The 14,182-nt window shown below is 42.8% G+C and overlaps 1 protein-coding gene across 1 annotated transcript in view; it reads left to right on the top strand.

Annotated features, from left to right (window-relative positions):
* Positions 1-521: 521 nt before the first annotated feature.
* The window catches only part of LOC139651925 (atrial natriuretic peptide receptor 1-like), a gene marked incomplete at its 3' end in the record, with an annotated part of 56,584 nt that continues 42,923 nt past the window's right edge, over positions 522-14,182 (top strand). Inside the window, exon 1 of the mRNA XM_071528819.1 lies at positions 522-1,290. Coding sequence (XP_071384920.1) covers positions 522-1,290 — 769 coding nt within the window. The remainder of the gene's footprint in view (positions 1,291-14,182) is intronic.

The raw sequence follows: 14,182 nt of genomic DNA on the forward strand, positions 1-14,182 counted from the left end.
TACCTGAAATTATTTGCTCTGTCTTGACTTGCTGTCTTGCTGTCCTCTCAAACTGCAATGGTCCTTTTTTCTGGATGATGCATGTGGAGCACGAGGGTATGTCCGTGTGGGCGTGTGCGGGTTGTCCAAGGCAGTTTTGCAGGGGCTACTACTCACACTTAATTGAGTCAACTCAGCAATTTAAGTTACCTGGACAGTTCTGATTTGACTGATGAGTTGACCACATTAAAACTTTAAATTTCAAGTAGGCCCAATGTTTTAGTCATTTTTAGTTGAACTGACTAAGGAAAAAGAATTGAGGTAACTAAAAGCCCAAATTCGTTTTTACAGTGCAGGTCCCAGTGGCCGACCCACCTTATTAGGCCGGATCTCTCAGTAGGAGGTGGAAGCAGGCAGGCTCAGATGACAGGAGTTGAATTAATTTGTGTTACATGTTTTGTTAATGCGTGTGAATATCTCCCTTGTGTGTCTCCTCAGTTCACGGGGATAAATTATTCACTGGTCTACCTGCTGGGCAGAGGATGGCCTGCTGCAAGGAGGGCGCCAGGCTCCTGCTGGTTCTGCTGGTTCTGCTGGTTCTGCCGGGCGTCCGGCCGGCGGACGGGCGGTCCTCTCGACACCGCGGCTCCCGGCGTCAAACCCGAGCGCACCACGAGCCCCGGGAGCGCCAGAACATCACGCTGGCCGTCATCTTACCGCAGAGCAACACGGATTACCCCTGGGCCTGGCCCCGCATCGGCCCGGCCCTGGAGCGGGCCGTCCGGACGGTGAACGCCGACCCCGCCCTGCTGCCCGGCCACCACCTCACCTACGCCTTCAAGAACAGCGAAGACAAGGACGGCATCTGCTCCGAGTCCGTGGCCCCGCTCATGGCCGTGGACCTCAAGTTCGCCTACGACCCGTGGGCGTTCATCGGACCCGGCTGCTCCTACACCTCCTCCCCCGTCGGCCTCTTCACCACGCACTGGGACGTTCCCATGGTTACGGCGGGCGCCCCGGCGGTGGCCTTCGACGGCGGCGTCTACCCGTCCATCACCAACACGGGCCCCACCCACAAGAAGCTGGGGAAGTTCGCCCTGCGCATCTGCGAGCACTTCGGGTGGCGGGAGCACGCCTTGCTCCTGTTCAGCGACAACAAGGTGGACGACCGGCCGTGTTACTTCGCGGTGGAAGGACTGTACACCGAGCTGAAGAACGCCAACATCACCATCCAGGACAGCGTGTTCGAGGAGAACAAGCCCACCGTCAACTACTCCGACATCCTCTACGATGTGCAGAGCGAGGGCCGAGGTGAGTCACCGGACGTCATGAAATCAAGTCATTTTCACTCCAGACACCGGCCAAATGCTGGTGAATTTTGTCTGTGTTTGGTAAATCCGTCCGCCAGCCGGTTAGACAGGAAACCAATCATCATTTAGACATTTCCGTGGATTACAAAACATCGGATTTGGATGATAAATTTAGAAATCCTCCAGCCACTGTGTCCAGTGAACAAAAAAGATAGTTTCCCACCCTGGTTACTTCATGTCTCCAGATGGTTGGATCTTAAACAGGCATTTCACCCATAATAGATCTGAACTCAAATTATCAGCCAATCAGTCAGACATACAGTATTGTTCAGTATCTTGCATAACAAATGAATGGAGACAAAGGCCCATTGACAAACAGACTGTAGAGGCAAAGAGAAGATGCAAAAAGAATGCAAATTTATTTACATGGTGGAGAAAAAATAGGCTATGTGACAAAAAGTAACAAAGGTGACTGAACGTTTTGGTGCTCAGCTGATCAGCAGCACTAACACACTGTCTACCAGCAGACTGTAAAAGTAGGATACAAGTGAAATTGGCCAATCTATGCTGTCATTTTTGCTACAGTCTTTACAGTTAATTAGATATTTGTTTGTAGTGCTTTGTTATCGTTTGAACTCCGAAAAAAGCCCTCTTCACCGTAATAAGTCTTTAAAACAATATATGAATAAACATATGAATACATTTTTTCCTCAACAGTGCTCTCAGTGAGGCTTTATACGATTTCATCATGTGTTTTTTTTTCTATTTTTCCAATATGTAATCGGTGTAATCCTGATGACACTTGTACAAACCACTTCATTTGTGAGTGCCCCTTTAAGCCCGTCACTGGCAGTGTGTGAATAGTTATTACCAGTAACTGGAATCAATTCGTCCTTTTTCCCCTGACCTTTACTGGATCTTGTTTCATGTAATGTAAATCTATCTGGAAAAAGCTTCTGACACTTAACAATACTGGTATTTCTCAAACAGCAGGGCAGCATTTCCTAACTGCCATGTCCTCCTGCATTGATTGGTTGATTGACTTCATGTGACAATTCAAGAGTGTTTCGTTTCAAAAGTATGTATCCACAATTTGAAAAATGAGGCTCCTTGTGGTGCCAAAATGATTGCTGATATGAAAGTAAAACTCATTATAGGATCGTTTATGTTATCAGCTATCTAAGAATTTACCTACAAAACACAATCATCTTCGAGGATGGGATCTTCTGTATTTTTAAAATATCGAATCATGAATTTAATGCGATGTATGCAGAGTTTTTCATCAAAGTTCAGTTCCAGTTCCAGCTCCAATTCCAGCGGAATTAGTTTCAATACAGATAAAAAAAAAAAGAAGAAAAAAATCACTCCGACAATTACAACACAGAACAAACTAGAGAGCAACAGAGAAGAAGAAGAAAGCAGCAGGACATGACGGGTCAAAGTGCAACAGTAAACATTCACATCCATATCATCAGTGGTGGAAAGTAACTAAGTACATTTACTCAAGTACTGTACTTAAGTACAATTTTGAGGTACTTGTACTTTACTTGAGTATTTCCATTTTATGCTACTTTGTACTTATACTCCACTACATTTTAGAGGGAAATATTGTACTATTTACTCCATTACATTTATTTCACAGCTATAGTTACTAGTTACTTTTCAGATCAATATTTTATATTTAAAACATTTGATCATCTTTATAAAATAACTATAAAATAGCATTGTTATAGATTAGACTACCCAAAAGTAAAGCTAAATTGTTAAGATTAGCTTCACGTTGACAACTTTAAAATGCTGCTTACATGTTCATGTATGTCAATAAATCAGTATTAATATTCCAATAATTTATGTAAAATATAACTCTCTAAATGGGGACAGTTTGCATAATGAGTACGTTTACTTTGATACTCTAAGTACATTTTGCTGCCAATACTTATGTACTTTTACTTAAGTAAGATTTTGAATGCAGGACTTTTACTTGTAATGGAGTATCTTTACATTGTTGTATTGCTACTTTTACCTAAGTAAAAGATCTCAGTACTTCTTCCACCACTGCATATCATATATCATAATCTCACGCTGTCAGGTCACAGGTTGTGATGCATTACCGCAGAGGAACACAGTGTTATGGTTAAAAATGTACACACAGTATAGGGTTTTCGACTGAAGCCCTTCAGTATAAGCAGGATACAGAACAGCTGACTGGAGCCTGTATCACACATGTTGTTCTTTATCTTTTCTCCCTGCATTTATATGCTGTAACAAATGGATCAGGGACGGCCTCGCACTGGAAACCGCCACTGGCTTGTTTCTTGTTTCTTTGCACATTATCAGCCTTCTGCCACCACAGACTCACACACACACGCCAACACACACACACACACACACACACACAAACAAAACAAAGCATGCAAGTCATTATTTATAAGCAGAAACCGTAGCGCAGCGGTGTGTTTTGAATGTTTTCTTGTTGATTCAGCTGCACAGAGGAGGCCAGATATTCTGAGTCCATGTGAACGAGGCTGCAGAGTCTGTCCGTCTGCTCGTCCCGTGCCGGTTCTGGTTTCTGCTTATCGCCCGGTCATCTCGCTGCCCCCCCCCCCGCCCTCCCTCCCCCTCCCCTCGCCCTCTGAGCGGGGCGGGCAGCGCGGCTTGTTAACCCGGACATTAGCTCTTGATCCTTGCCGCAGGGCAGCATCACAGCGGCAGCAGCCCGAGCCAGAAATGTGAGCCGAATCGATGCGTCTCCCGGGCCAGACGGCTCAGCGCCCCGAGGACACAGTGGAAAACTCTCTGCTCCGGTGAATGATGCAGCAGATTTTCAGGATGCGGGAGGCGTTTGGGAGCGCGGTGTGGGGTTGATGCTTGACATATGGAAATAAAAAAGGGTGCAGCGGGAGCATGGAGAGCATATCAAGTAAAACAAGACCTTACAGCAGATTTCTAGGATGCAGAAATACCTTTTTTTTTATCCGTGCATGTGGTTGATGTTTGACCCGAGGAAATGAAAGAGAGGAACTGAAAGAGGGCGAACACATGGAGAAAACAAAGACTCGGAGAAAAATAAGCACCTGTTAATGCATTTCAGCTTTCCCGGATGGCCAAATGTATTGCTTTATTCATGTGACTTTGCATGCCCAGTATGTAAGATCAGTCCTGGAGTCATAAATTTGCCTTGCAGTCGACCGCTTCCCGTATCTGCAGACGTGAATCAATGTCAAAGCCAGTCAAGAGCACAAACAAACAGACAAACCCTCAATCAGTTCCCATTGAGCGTCCCTCGCTCGTTCCCACACGGGTATAAAACTCCCGGCAGGGCATTTATTAACAGAGGTCAAGAGCCCTGCTGCCGTATACGGAAACTACAGTCGGCCTATCAGATCTGTAGGTATTTCCTGCTAAACACACTCGGCCGCTGGGATCATTTCCACTCGTCTTGCTCTTTTATCTCTTGTCATTTTTGTCTTACTATACACTGTAGGCATGTACAGTACAGTATGCAGTGGTGGAAGAAGTATGCAGATCTTTTACTTAAGTAAAAGTAGAAATACCACAGTATAAAAATACTCTGTTACAAGTAAAAGTCCTGCATTCAAAATGTTACTTAAGTAAAAGTACAAAAGTATTAGCATCAAAATGTACTTAAAGCAACAAAAGTAAAAGTACTCATTATGCAGAATGGCCCATTTCAGAATAATACAGTATATGTTATATTATTGAATTATAATTATTGATGCATTAATGTGTGAGCATCACTTTAATGTTGCAGCTGGAAAAGGTGGGGCTGATTTCCACTACTTTATATACTGCTGGGTAGCTTACAGTAATATAATAATACATCACAATTTATTAGTTGATTATATTTTGTATTAATAATCTGAATCTGCAAAGTAACTAGTAACTTAAGTTATCAAATAAAGATAGTGGAGTAAAAAGTACAATATTGTGGTGGAGAAGAAGTATAAAGTAGCATAAAATGGTAATACTCAAGTAAAGTACGAGTACCTAAAAATTGTACTTAAGTACAATATTCGAGTAAATGTACTTAGTTACTTTCCACCTCTGACAGTATGTAGCCGACTCTCATTCAAAGCTGCTTAAAAGGAGCGCAGCAGTAGAATAAGCTTCGATTCATAGATTAGCAACATTACAAACAGCTAATAGGAAGGAGGTCAAGGGTCAGAGGCTTAGTAGCCAGGTAATAGATGGAACAAATGAAGGTTTTTGTTCCGAAACGCCATATATCCATATCCCATCTTGTGAAGGGCTCATTGCATGGGTGGAATATGGTCTCAATAAAAAATGTAAAATGCAAGTCTCCAGGGTCATCGTCAGCAGTAACTTACACACCTATATTGTGTTACACTAATGAGTTGAGTGGGAGGATGGTTCTCTATCAATGTGCAAGCCTATTGGTCAAAAAACAAGGAAGTGATACATCATCAGTAGAAAGGAGAAATAAGGAAGAAAGAAAAGGGGAGGGAAGGGGGATGGAAGCCATCCATTTTGGAAAAAGTTTGCTACCTGAAATTCATCATAAAAAAATCATCAAAACATGATTCTGGCCTCAAAGAATGAACAATTTTGTATGCAAATATCTTAAGATGACTCCTAACTTCAATACTAACACACAATGTGCTGTGAGTCATTTGTTTTTAAATGGTATATATCTCATTTTGGAACAAAACTCCTCAAATACTCCTTCTCCCCTTTCATCTGCAGTCTGTCAGTAGAAAAGAGGAACCTGGCTTCTGCTTTTGGTAATTACTGTTTGGCATTTATAAATCCACAGGACGTTATCTAACTGTTCCTCCTGCTATTAAACTAGAGTGAGACGCTTTCAACACTGATCCCACCTACACTTACCTGTTATGGACTGACAGCATAATTTATGGTTAAATGAAACCTCCATAATAGTGAATTCTGGGAAAGGGTCAAGTTCAGTCTCAGATCCACTAAGAAATCACCTGGTGGTAATGGTGAAGTTTTTGTCATCCAAAAGTAAACACTATAGTCTAGTTTTGTTTCGCGGTACAGACAAAACTGGCAGTTGGTAAATCTTGGTCATACGATTAATTTATTTATTGATTATTTACTTCACTTATATTTTATCTATTCTCGGCTTCGAAATGTGAATGAATGTATCTAAGGGATTTCTATGGTCCCAGCAGGGTGGGGGATAGGGAAGATGATGTTCATTTTTCATATGATGTAAGAAATAGAAAATAAAATTTAAAAAAAATGCAGTAACAAAAAAAAGAGTCTAGTACTAGTTCATGCTGGAAAACAGCATGTTAAAGTGTCATCACCTGTTTCTATCATCTATCTCAGTGACTCTCAACCTTTTTCATATCAAGGACCCTAATTTAGTCCACATTAGAGCCACAGACCCCCATTTGATGAGATTTTGTCTCTTGGACCCAAATCTGAGAATATCTTTTATTGTTAGATATGATTTTGTCCAGAATCCCATGACTGTCTGCATTGCAGGTAGAGAGATAACAGTGAAAATACGATCAAAACAGTCTACATTCTACATTCTCTAATTGTGTTAACTTCTTGTAAATGAAATAATGGAGAAGTTTAACAACTCAGAAATTTGCTGGGGACCCTCTGGAACCCCCTCAAGGACCACTGGTGGTTCCCGGACCCCACGTTGAGAACCACTGATCTATCTCATGGTCTGATTCCAGAAACCTCTCTCCCTGTAAAACTCCCGTCTCTGTTATCAGTGTCAGTCTGTGGAGCTGGAGGCTGATCGTTTCTGAGTCTGAGCTGGAGGAAACATTAAGCCAGCCAATTTGAGATATGGAGTTGTTTTGTTTGTATTATGTCCTAGGCAAACACAGTGCAGCAGTGTGTTTGGTGTAATTTCACAGTGTGAAATGGAAAGTCATGTGTAGAAGCCAGCAGCAGGTTCTGGGGGGGGCGATGGTGCAAATCCCCCCGACTGCAGAAAACAAGAAAAAGTGTGTCGCTCCATAGAAAATATTCTTTATTTGATGACATTTCCTCTCTATGGCCTTCTCCCAGATAAAGAGTAAAAAGCAACAGGCAGCAAGAGGCTAGACAGACAAACAACAGCTGATGGTAATCAGACAATCAAGCCCAACTATTCAGGTAGAGCAAGAACATCAAGAAGCCCAAGGCCAATCAAATCACATTAAAGGAGATGACAGGAGATATAATAATGCACATAGATGTATGCAGACATCAAGGTACAGTGATTACTAACATTACAGGATAGGGATATAAAAAAAAACATCTTTTGAATAGATTTCTCAGACACACAGACAGACACTCTTAAAAAGGACGTGTCATTTTTAACACATTTGTGTCATTTTAAATTCTGAATGCAGATGAGAGATGCTTCATTTCTCAAGTTTTGTTATAATCAGATCAGTGGTGTCTGGGATTAAAACACAGACAATTAATCAAACGTTGAAGTGCCCAAGGCCAATCAGTGTATTCATTTTTTAAGATGATTTTTTTTCCTTCATTAGATGGCCAATAGTGAAGAAAGACAGGGGAGAGAGAGATGAAGTGTAACACAGGCAGCAGGTCAGATTCGACCCCAGGGCGTCACGGTGACACGGCGTGGGCCTCAGACCGCTGAGCCACCGGGACGCTCCGATCTCTGTCAGTTTGAAAATGCCGGAACAGAGCGACGACACACATCATTCCCCAAAGTTTTGTCAAAATCCGATCAGTAGCGTCTGAGATTTTGTGCTTGCCTGATATCAGACAGAACTGTCAACTCGTTCCACTCCATTTCCATCTTCAGTCTGACATTGCCTCCACTCTAACCGATTTCCGTGGGGGAGGGGGATTCGATTTTCCCTAACCGATCACTAGAGACCGACGTATCCGCCTGAATCTAACGTCACTTTAAGTCGACACTGATGTGAAAAAAACATCTTCCCTTTGAATAAATGCCTTCAAAGCAGAGTGCTGTTCGGATTTCAAAGTAATTGGTGCTTTTAATGGATTCAGAACAGCCTGGATAGCAGCGTCTATCTTGTCTATAGCGTCTCCATTGTTGTTATTACTCCTCCTTGGTTCCGGTGCACAGCTTGACAACAGCTTGACAACGGCGTTAGTCCCGCCTGTGGCCCTGATTGGCTAATCGTTAGTCCCCCCCGCCACCATTGGACCGATCATTTTTCAACCGAGAAACCGCTGTTTCATGTCACGATGCCAGACCAGAATCAGTCAACTCAGTGGAGTGGGCGGAGTCAAAGGTCTGGACCAAGGCACATTTTGTGCATTTCAGTAAATTTCACTTGATTCATGCCAAAATGACTTCTTTCAAGAAATCATCATAAAACAATGAAGAAAATCTGGAAACAAGAAACATTCACAAACACAATTTCCCTTTTACCAAGTAAATGTCCTGAAACAAGTTATATTCTCCTGAAAGAAAAAAAAAGTCTAATTTGTTGTTAAAATTATCTGCCAGTGCAATAAGATGATTTCACTAAAAATTAAATAAGCTTGATAAGTCTGGATACAAGATTCAAGTCAGTTTTCGCAGTGTGGCGGACAAAAAAGAGTGTGAAAAGAAGAGTGTGAAGAAAAGGGTGTGAATAGAAGAGTGCATGTGAAGCAAGGTGGATAAAGGTGATGAAGTGATAGTAAGTGTGATGTAAACAGCAGAGTGTTTTCCAGTGTGAAGTGACTAAACAAAACAGACGACCAGGTAACAGCAGCGACCTGATGGAAAGTTTTCCTCCCGACGCAGCAGAAGGCCGAATGTCAGGCTGGCTGTGACTCATTAAAGCTGAGCCATATGTTACACACACACACACACACACACACACACACACACACAAACACGCACACTCTCACCCCCCCCCACCCCACCTGCGATGCATTTGTCATGAAGAGGTGAAGAGCTGTACTAGTCCATATATTTCATTTTCATTCTGGAATTCCCTTTAAGATTTGCACTGATATTAGTGAAGTTCCCTATAACAGTGGTTCCCAACGTGGGGTCCGGGGACCGCCAGGGGTCCTTCAGGGGGTTCCAGGGGGTCCACAGCAAATTAACACTATTAGAGGTCATAGTTAGTGGTGGTGTTGTACTGGACTGCATTATATTGAGAGGTGTTTCTAATTTTTTGTCTTCCCTATTTATATACATGAGGGGGGCAGAATATTAGTAGAATAATATTACTCTCAATAGTAGTTTGCACCACTGCAAACTATAACCTCAATAATAAACATATAATTAAATTTACACATTCCCGACAATGTCAACAAAAACTGAACATTATAAACTTCCTAAAGGTAGAATTTATGGCAGAGCTGTTGCATTGAATTGCATTAGATTGTACAGGTGTACCTAATTAAGTGGCCACTGAGTGTAGGCCATTATTAAAATCAGTATTAAGAAACGTGCAACCAGTGAGGGTAAATTGATAAACACTTTGTTTTTTGATAACAGAGCCAGGGGAGTAGCAATATTTGTTAAGAAAAACATCCTGTTTATTTCCACTAATACTATCTCTGGTATTAATGGTCGCTACATAATCGTTACAGCATTGCTGTCACAAAACATAATTTTGGTTGTTTATAGCACAATAACATCTGATTTAATGTGATGAAGAAGTGAAATAATCATTTTGAGTATATATATGTATATAAATCTGTAATTTACCATAGCTGTAAGGTGCTGGAAAAGCTTGAAAATGCTTGAAAAGTGCTTGAATTTGACTTTGGAAAAGGTGTAGGAATCCTGACTGTTATCTCTCCACCTACAATACAGATAGTCATGGAATTCTGGACAAAATCATATCTAAGAATTAAAATATTCTCAGATTTGGGTCCGAGAGACAAAATCTCATCACATGGGGGTCTGTGGCTCTAATGTGGACTAAATTAGGGTCCTTGATATGAAAAAGGTTGAGAATCACTGTCCTGTAAGACATAACCTCAGGATCCTGTGGAAAGTGAATGTCAGTTATATTTGGGAAAGGTGTTGCATGTGTCATACCAAAATGGCTTCACTTTAAAGTTCAAGCACACTTCGACAGTTGATGATGTTGATGATGGACGCACGCTGCCTGCTGCAGGGCGTCGAACCCGCCTCCGAGAAGATCTCTCTAACCGCTGTTATGAATGCGTGGTGAAGAAAAACCACCAACTAAACTTCAAAGTGTCCAATTATCCCAGTGAGAGGAAGACAGAGGGGACACCAGAGGCCACCTGTCAGTGGAGAAGAGACTAGAAGCTCCACACTCAGCTGAGAAGAACGGAGAAAGTTCAACAGCCCTCCAGCTGATTAAATACCTTGACCCGCCGGTTCCCAGCAACCGGCCAATTAGGACGAGAGGAGAGAGAGGCGTCACGTGACTTTTCAACGCTTGATTGCTTTTGTGGAAAGATGGGAGACTAAACGTATGGAAAACAGATCCAGAGTGTTCACTTTAAGCTCATTAGAGATGCGGGACGTGCTTGTGTTTCTCTGGAGACTCAAAGCGGTTAATCTTTCACAGGGCCGCTTGTTTTCCTCCAGCATGCTAATTATCAAAGCCCTCATTAGCCAAAGCCAGTTGCAGTTTGGTTAGCTGTCACAGCTAACGGGAGCTAATTGAGAGCGGAGGGCTGAACGAGCGTCCAGAGGCCCTCTGGAGACCATGAGAGGCATTTCCATCTGCATTTAGCTGCCGTTCTCATCCAGAGAGACTTACCATGAGAGCAACAGCAGAACAAGCCTGAATTTCTGGATCGTCAACATTACAAGCAACCACTAGGTTAGGGTGAGAGGTCAAGGGTCAGAGCCGCAGCGTCCTGACAAAACTCCTGTGGTCCTGAAGATATGGAAGTGTAGATCTGGAGGTATGAGGTGGACTTTCTCTTTTCTCCTGTCTGTACTGTTTGTTTTGTAGTTAAAGTGACAGTCAACCCAGTTCATAATGTTAATTTTCTTCTTCAGTCTCACTCTTGAGTTCTGTGTTCATCATCCAACCAAGATCTGAGCGTTCCTAACATTCAATAACTGTAATAAAATGGAGCTTTTGGCTGCTGCGTTTTCTATAGTGAAACAGTTCAAAGAGCTGCTGGGCGAGTGAGCTTCACTCTACACTAGAGAGAGAGAGAGAGAGAGAGAGAGAGAGAGAGAGAGAGAGAGAGAGAGAGAGAGAGAGAGAGAGAGAGAGAGAGAGAGAGAGAGAGAGAGAGAGAGAGAGGAGAGAGAGAGAGAGAGAGAGAGAGAGAGAGAGAGAGAGAGAGAGAGAGAGAGAGAGAGAGATCTGTGGTTGCTATTTATATGAAGAGTTCATTATAAAGCACAATGGCATAAAATATGGAATGAGAATATTTGTACAATAAGAAAGTTGAAGGCCACTTAATGAAAAATTAAGTGTGGGAAAAGAAAATACAATAAGATCATAAAAGAATAACACATAGCACAATAGCAAAGTAGCATATGAGATGTGACAGCATCATCATATTATACTGAACAAAAATATAAACGCAACGCTTTTGTTTTTGCTCCCATTTGTCATGAGTTGAAATAAAAGATCTAAGACTTTTTCTATGCACACAAAAGGCTTATTTCTCTCAAATTTTTCACAAATTTGTTTAAATCCGTGTTAGTGAGCACTTCTTTGCCAAGATAATCCATCCACCTGACAGGTGGCATATCAAGATGCTGATTAAACAGCATGATTATTGCACAGGTGCCTTGGGCTGCTCACAATAAAAGGCCACTGTAAAATGTGCAGGGAGCAAAAACGAAAGTGTTGTGTTTATATTTTTGTTCAGTGTATATTGTACGAGCAGCATGTACCCATGTACTGCAGGGTGAGACTTTTTTCTCTCAGTTACCAGGAAGCAATTAAATGTGCGACAGCAGATGAAGGTTTTGCCCCGGAGAGGAAGGACAAGCTGGTGAGTCTGTGTGCGACTGACCGGCTGTCAGAGTCGTCTCCCTTCCTTCAGACCGTGGCAGAGGCTGAATCAGTAGGTTGGAGTCTTGTCCTGTAGCAAAGTGACACACCAGCTGAAACAGGGCAGCAGTAAACATGTCGTCCCTGTCTGGACCGGTCAGTAAACAGATACGTCTCCCCCCATCCTCCCCCCTCTTGGGCTGATAAGTGTAATTTTGAAAGACCACAGTGGTGAGATGCGTCATTCCCCCAAGTTTGGCAAAATCCTTACCTTGCGAGGCAGCTGGATTCGCGAGATCACGATCATGCGAGAATCCATCTTGCCAGGCTTCAAGTGATGCGTTTGTGGCCGAACCACAGCGGTGCGGACCAATCAGCGTCCTGTGAGGGCAGCTGGGGGCGGGGCTTAGGTGTGACGACAGCGAGAAGCGACTGTTCGTTCACAACAATGGCGGCTCCTAAAGAGGCTAGCGTAGATGCTGCTGTAACATCAGTTATTTCTGAACTGGAGAGGATTTCTTCATTGAAAGAAGAGCAAAGAACGGCACTGAAGGCTTTTTTTTTTTTGTCTTTCCTCTTCGCCGCTGTCCTACTACGTCATATGGTTCATTGATCTGATTGGTTGAAGTTAGCCCGTGATAGACGGTGATAGACAGATGGTTCATCCAATCACCTGCCAAGTATTTTTTGAAAGTGCCTGCCCTTTTCCAAACAGTTTCCAAGGACGACTTCCCAGATGGTTCTGTGTAACAAACCATCTGGCCCGTCAGGTTAGTAGCAAAGTGACACACCAGCTGAAACAGGGCAGCAGTAAACATGTCGTCCCTGTCTGGACCGGTCAGTAAACAGATGCGTCTCCTTGTTTTGACCTGTAAGTGTAGTTCTCTCTTGGGCCGATCAGCTGAATGCAGCGGTGAGATCATTTCTCCAAATTTTGTCATAATCAGATCAGCGGTGTCTTGAGATTTTGTGCGCGCCCCCCATCCTCCCCCCTCTTAGGCTGATCAGTGTAATTTTGAAAATGTGAGACCACAGTGGTGAGATGCATCATTCCCCCAAACAAACTGTGTAGCCCCCCCCCCCCTTAGGCCAATCAGTGTAATTTTCAAAATGCTGGAACAGAACAATGACACGCATCATTCCTTGAAATTTTGTCTAAATCTGATCAGTGGCGTTCGAGATATGTGTGCCAGAGAGATGGACCGGGGGCGGATCCATAGTCCTTCCCTTGATTTCATCCGAGGCCGACAAAAAAATGTCACTTGATCTTACAAAATGACTGATAGTAGAAAACTGGTCAAAAGTCTTTTTATTCAAGAGCATTCACATACAGAAAATGTGTGTGTGTTATAGGAAAGCTCAGTTTTTACAAATATTAACATTAATCACATTGGACAGAAAGAAGATATGATCAAGAAAAATTAAAGGAATAGGCATACAGTCAAAACAGGAGAAAAAGTGATACTAGAAAACTAAAACAAGTTATGGAACTGTTGAGAGGGTAGAAGCAGTAGATTTAAGTCCTCTATTGAAAAAATGATAATACTAGATGTGGCCTAGAGGTTTCAGAAGTGTGCCTGTGACTGGAAGGTTGCCAGTTCAAATCCTGTCCTGGACTTCCTCGAAAACAAAGAAAACTAGAAGGGCATGCGGAGAGCGCAGACCTCCGCCAAGGCCAATAGTCCAGTCTGCTATGATATACAAATTTCGTGAGTCGGATCCGGATCCGCTCCAAAATTTAATGGGTTCTTCCTTGGCCCATGCTACACCCTTCCACCAAGTTCATGAAAATCGGCCCAGTAGTTTTTCCGTAATTCTGCTGACAAACAGACAAACAAACAAACAAACGGCACCGAAAACTGCCTCAATGCCTCAATGGGCTTCCGTACCTGGCTAAGTATTTCTTATGTCGGTGGTATTGATCAACAAACCTATCACCCCCCAGCAGAAGTATTATGGTCTGTTTGTGCTATGAGGCAGTAAAAACCTTACTTAATG

Source organism: Centroberyx affinis, unplaced genomic scaffold (genome assembly GCF_046629955.1).
Source record: "Centroberyx affinis isolate AG114_WGS23_722 - 3 ecotype Tasmania unplaced genomic scaffold, CSIRO-AGI_Caff_v1 ptg001728l_1, whole genome shotgun sequence".
Taxonomy (NCBI): Eukaryota; Metazoa; Chordata; class Actinopteri; order Beryciformes; family Berycidae; genus Centroberyx; species Centroberyx affinis.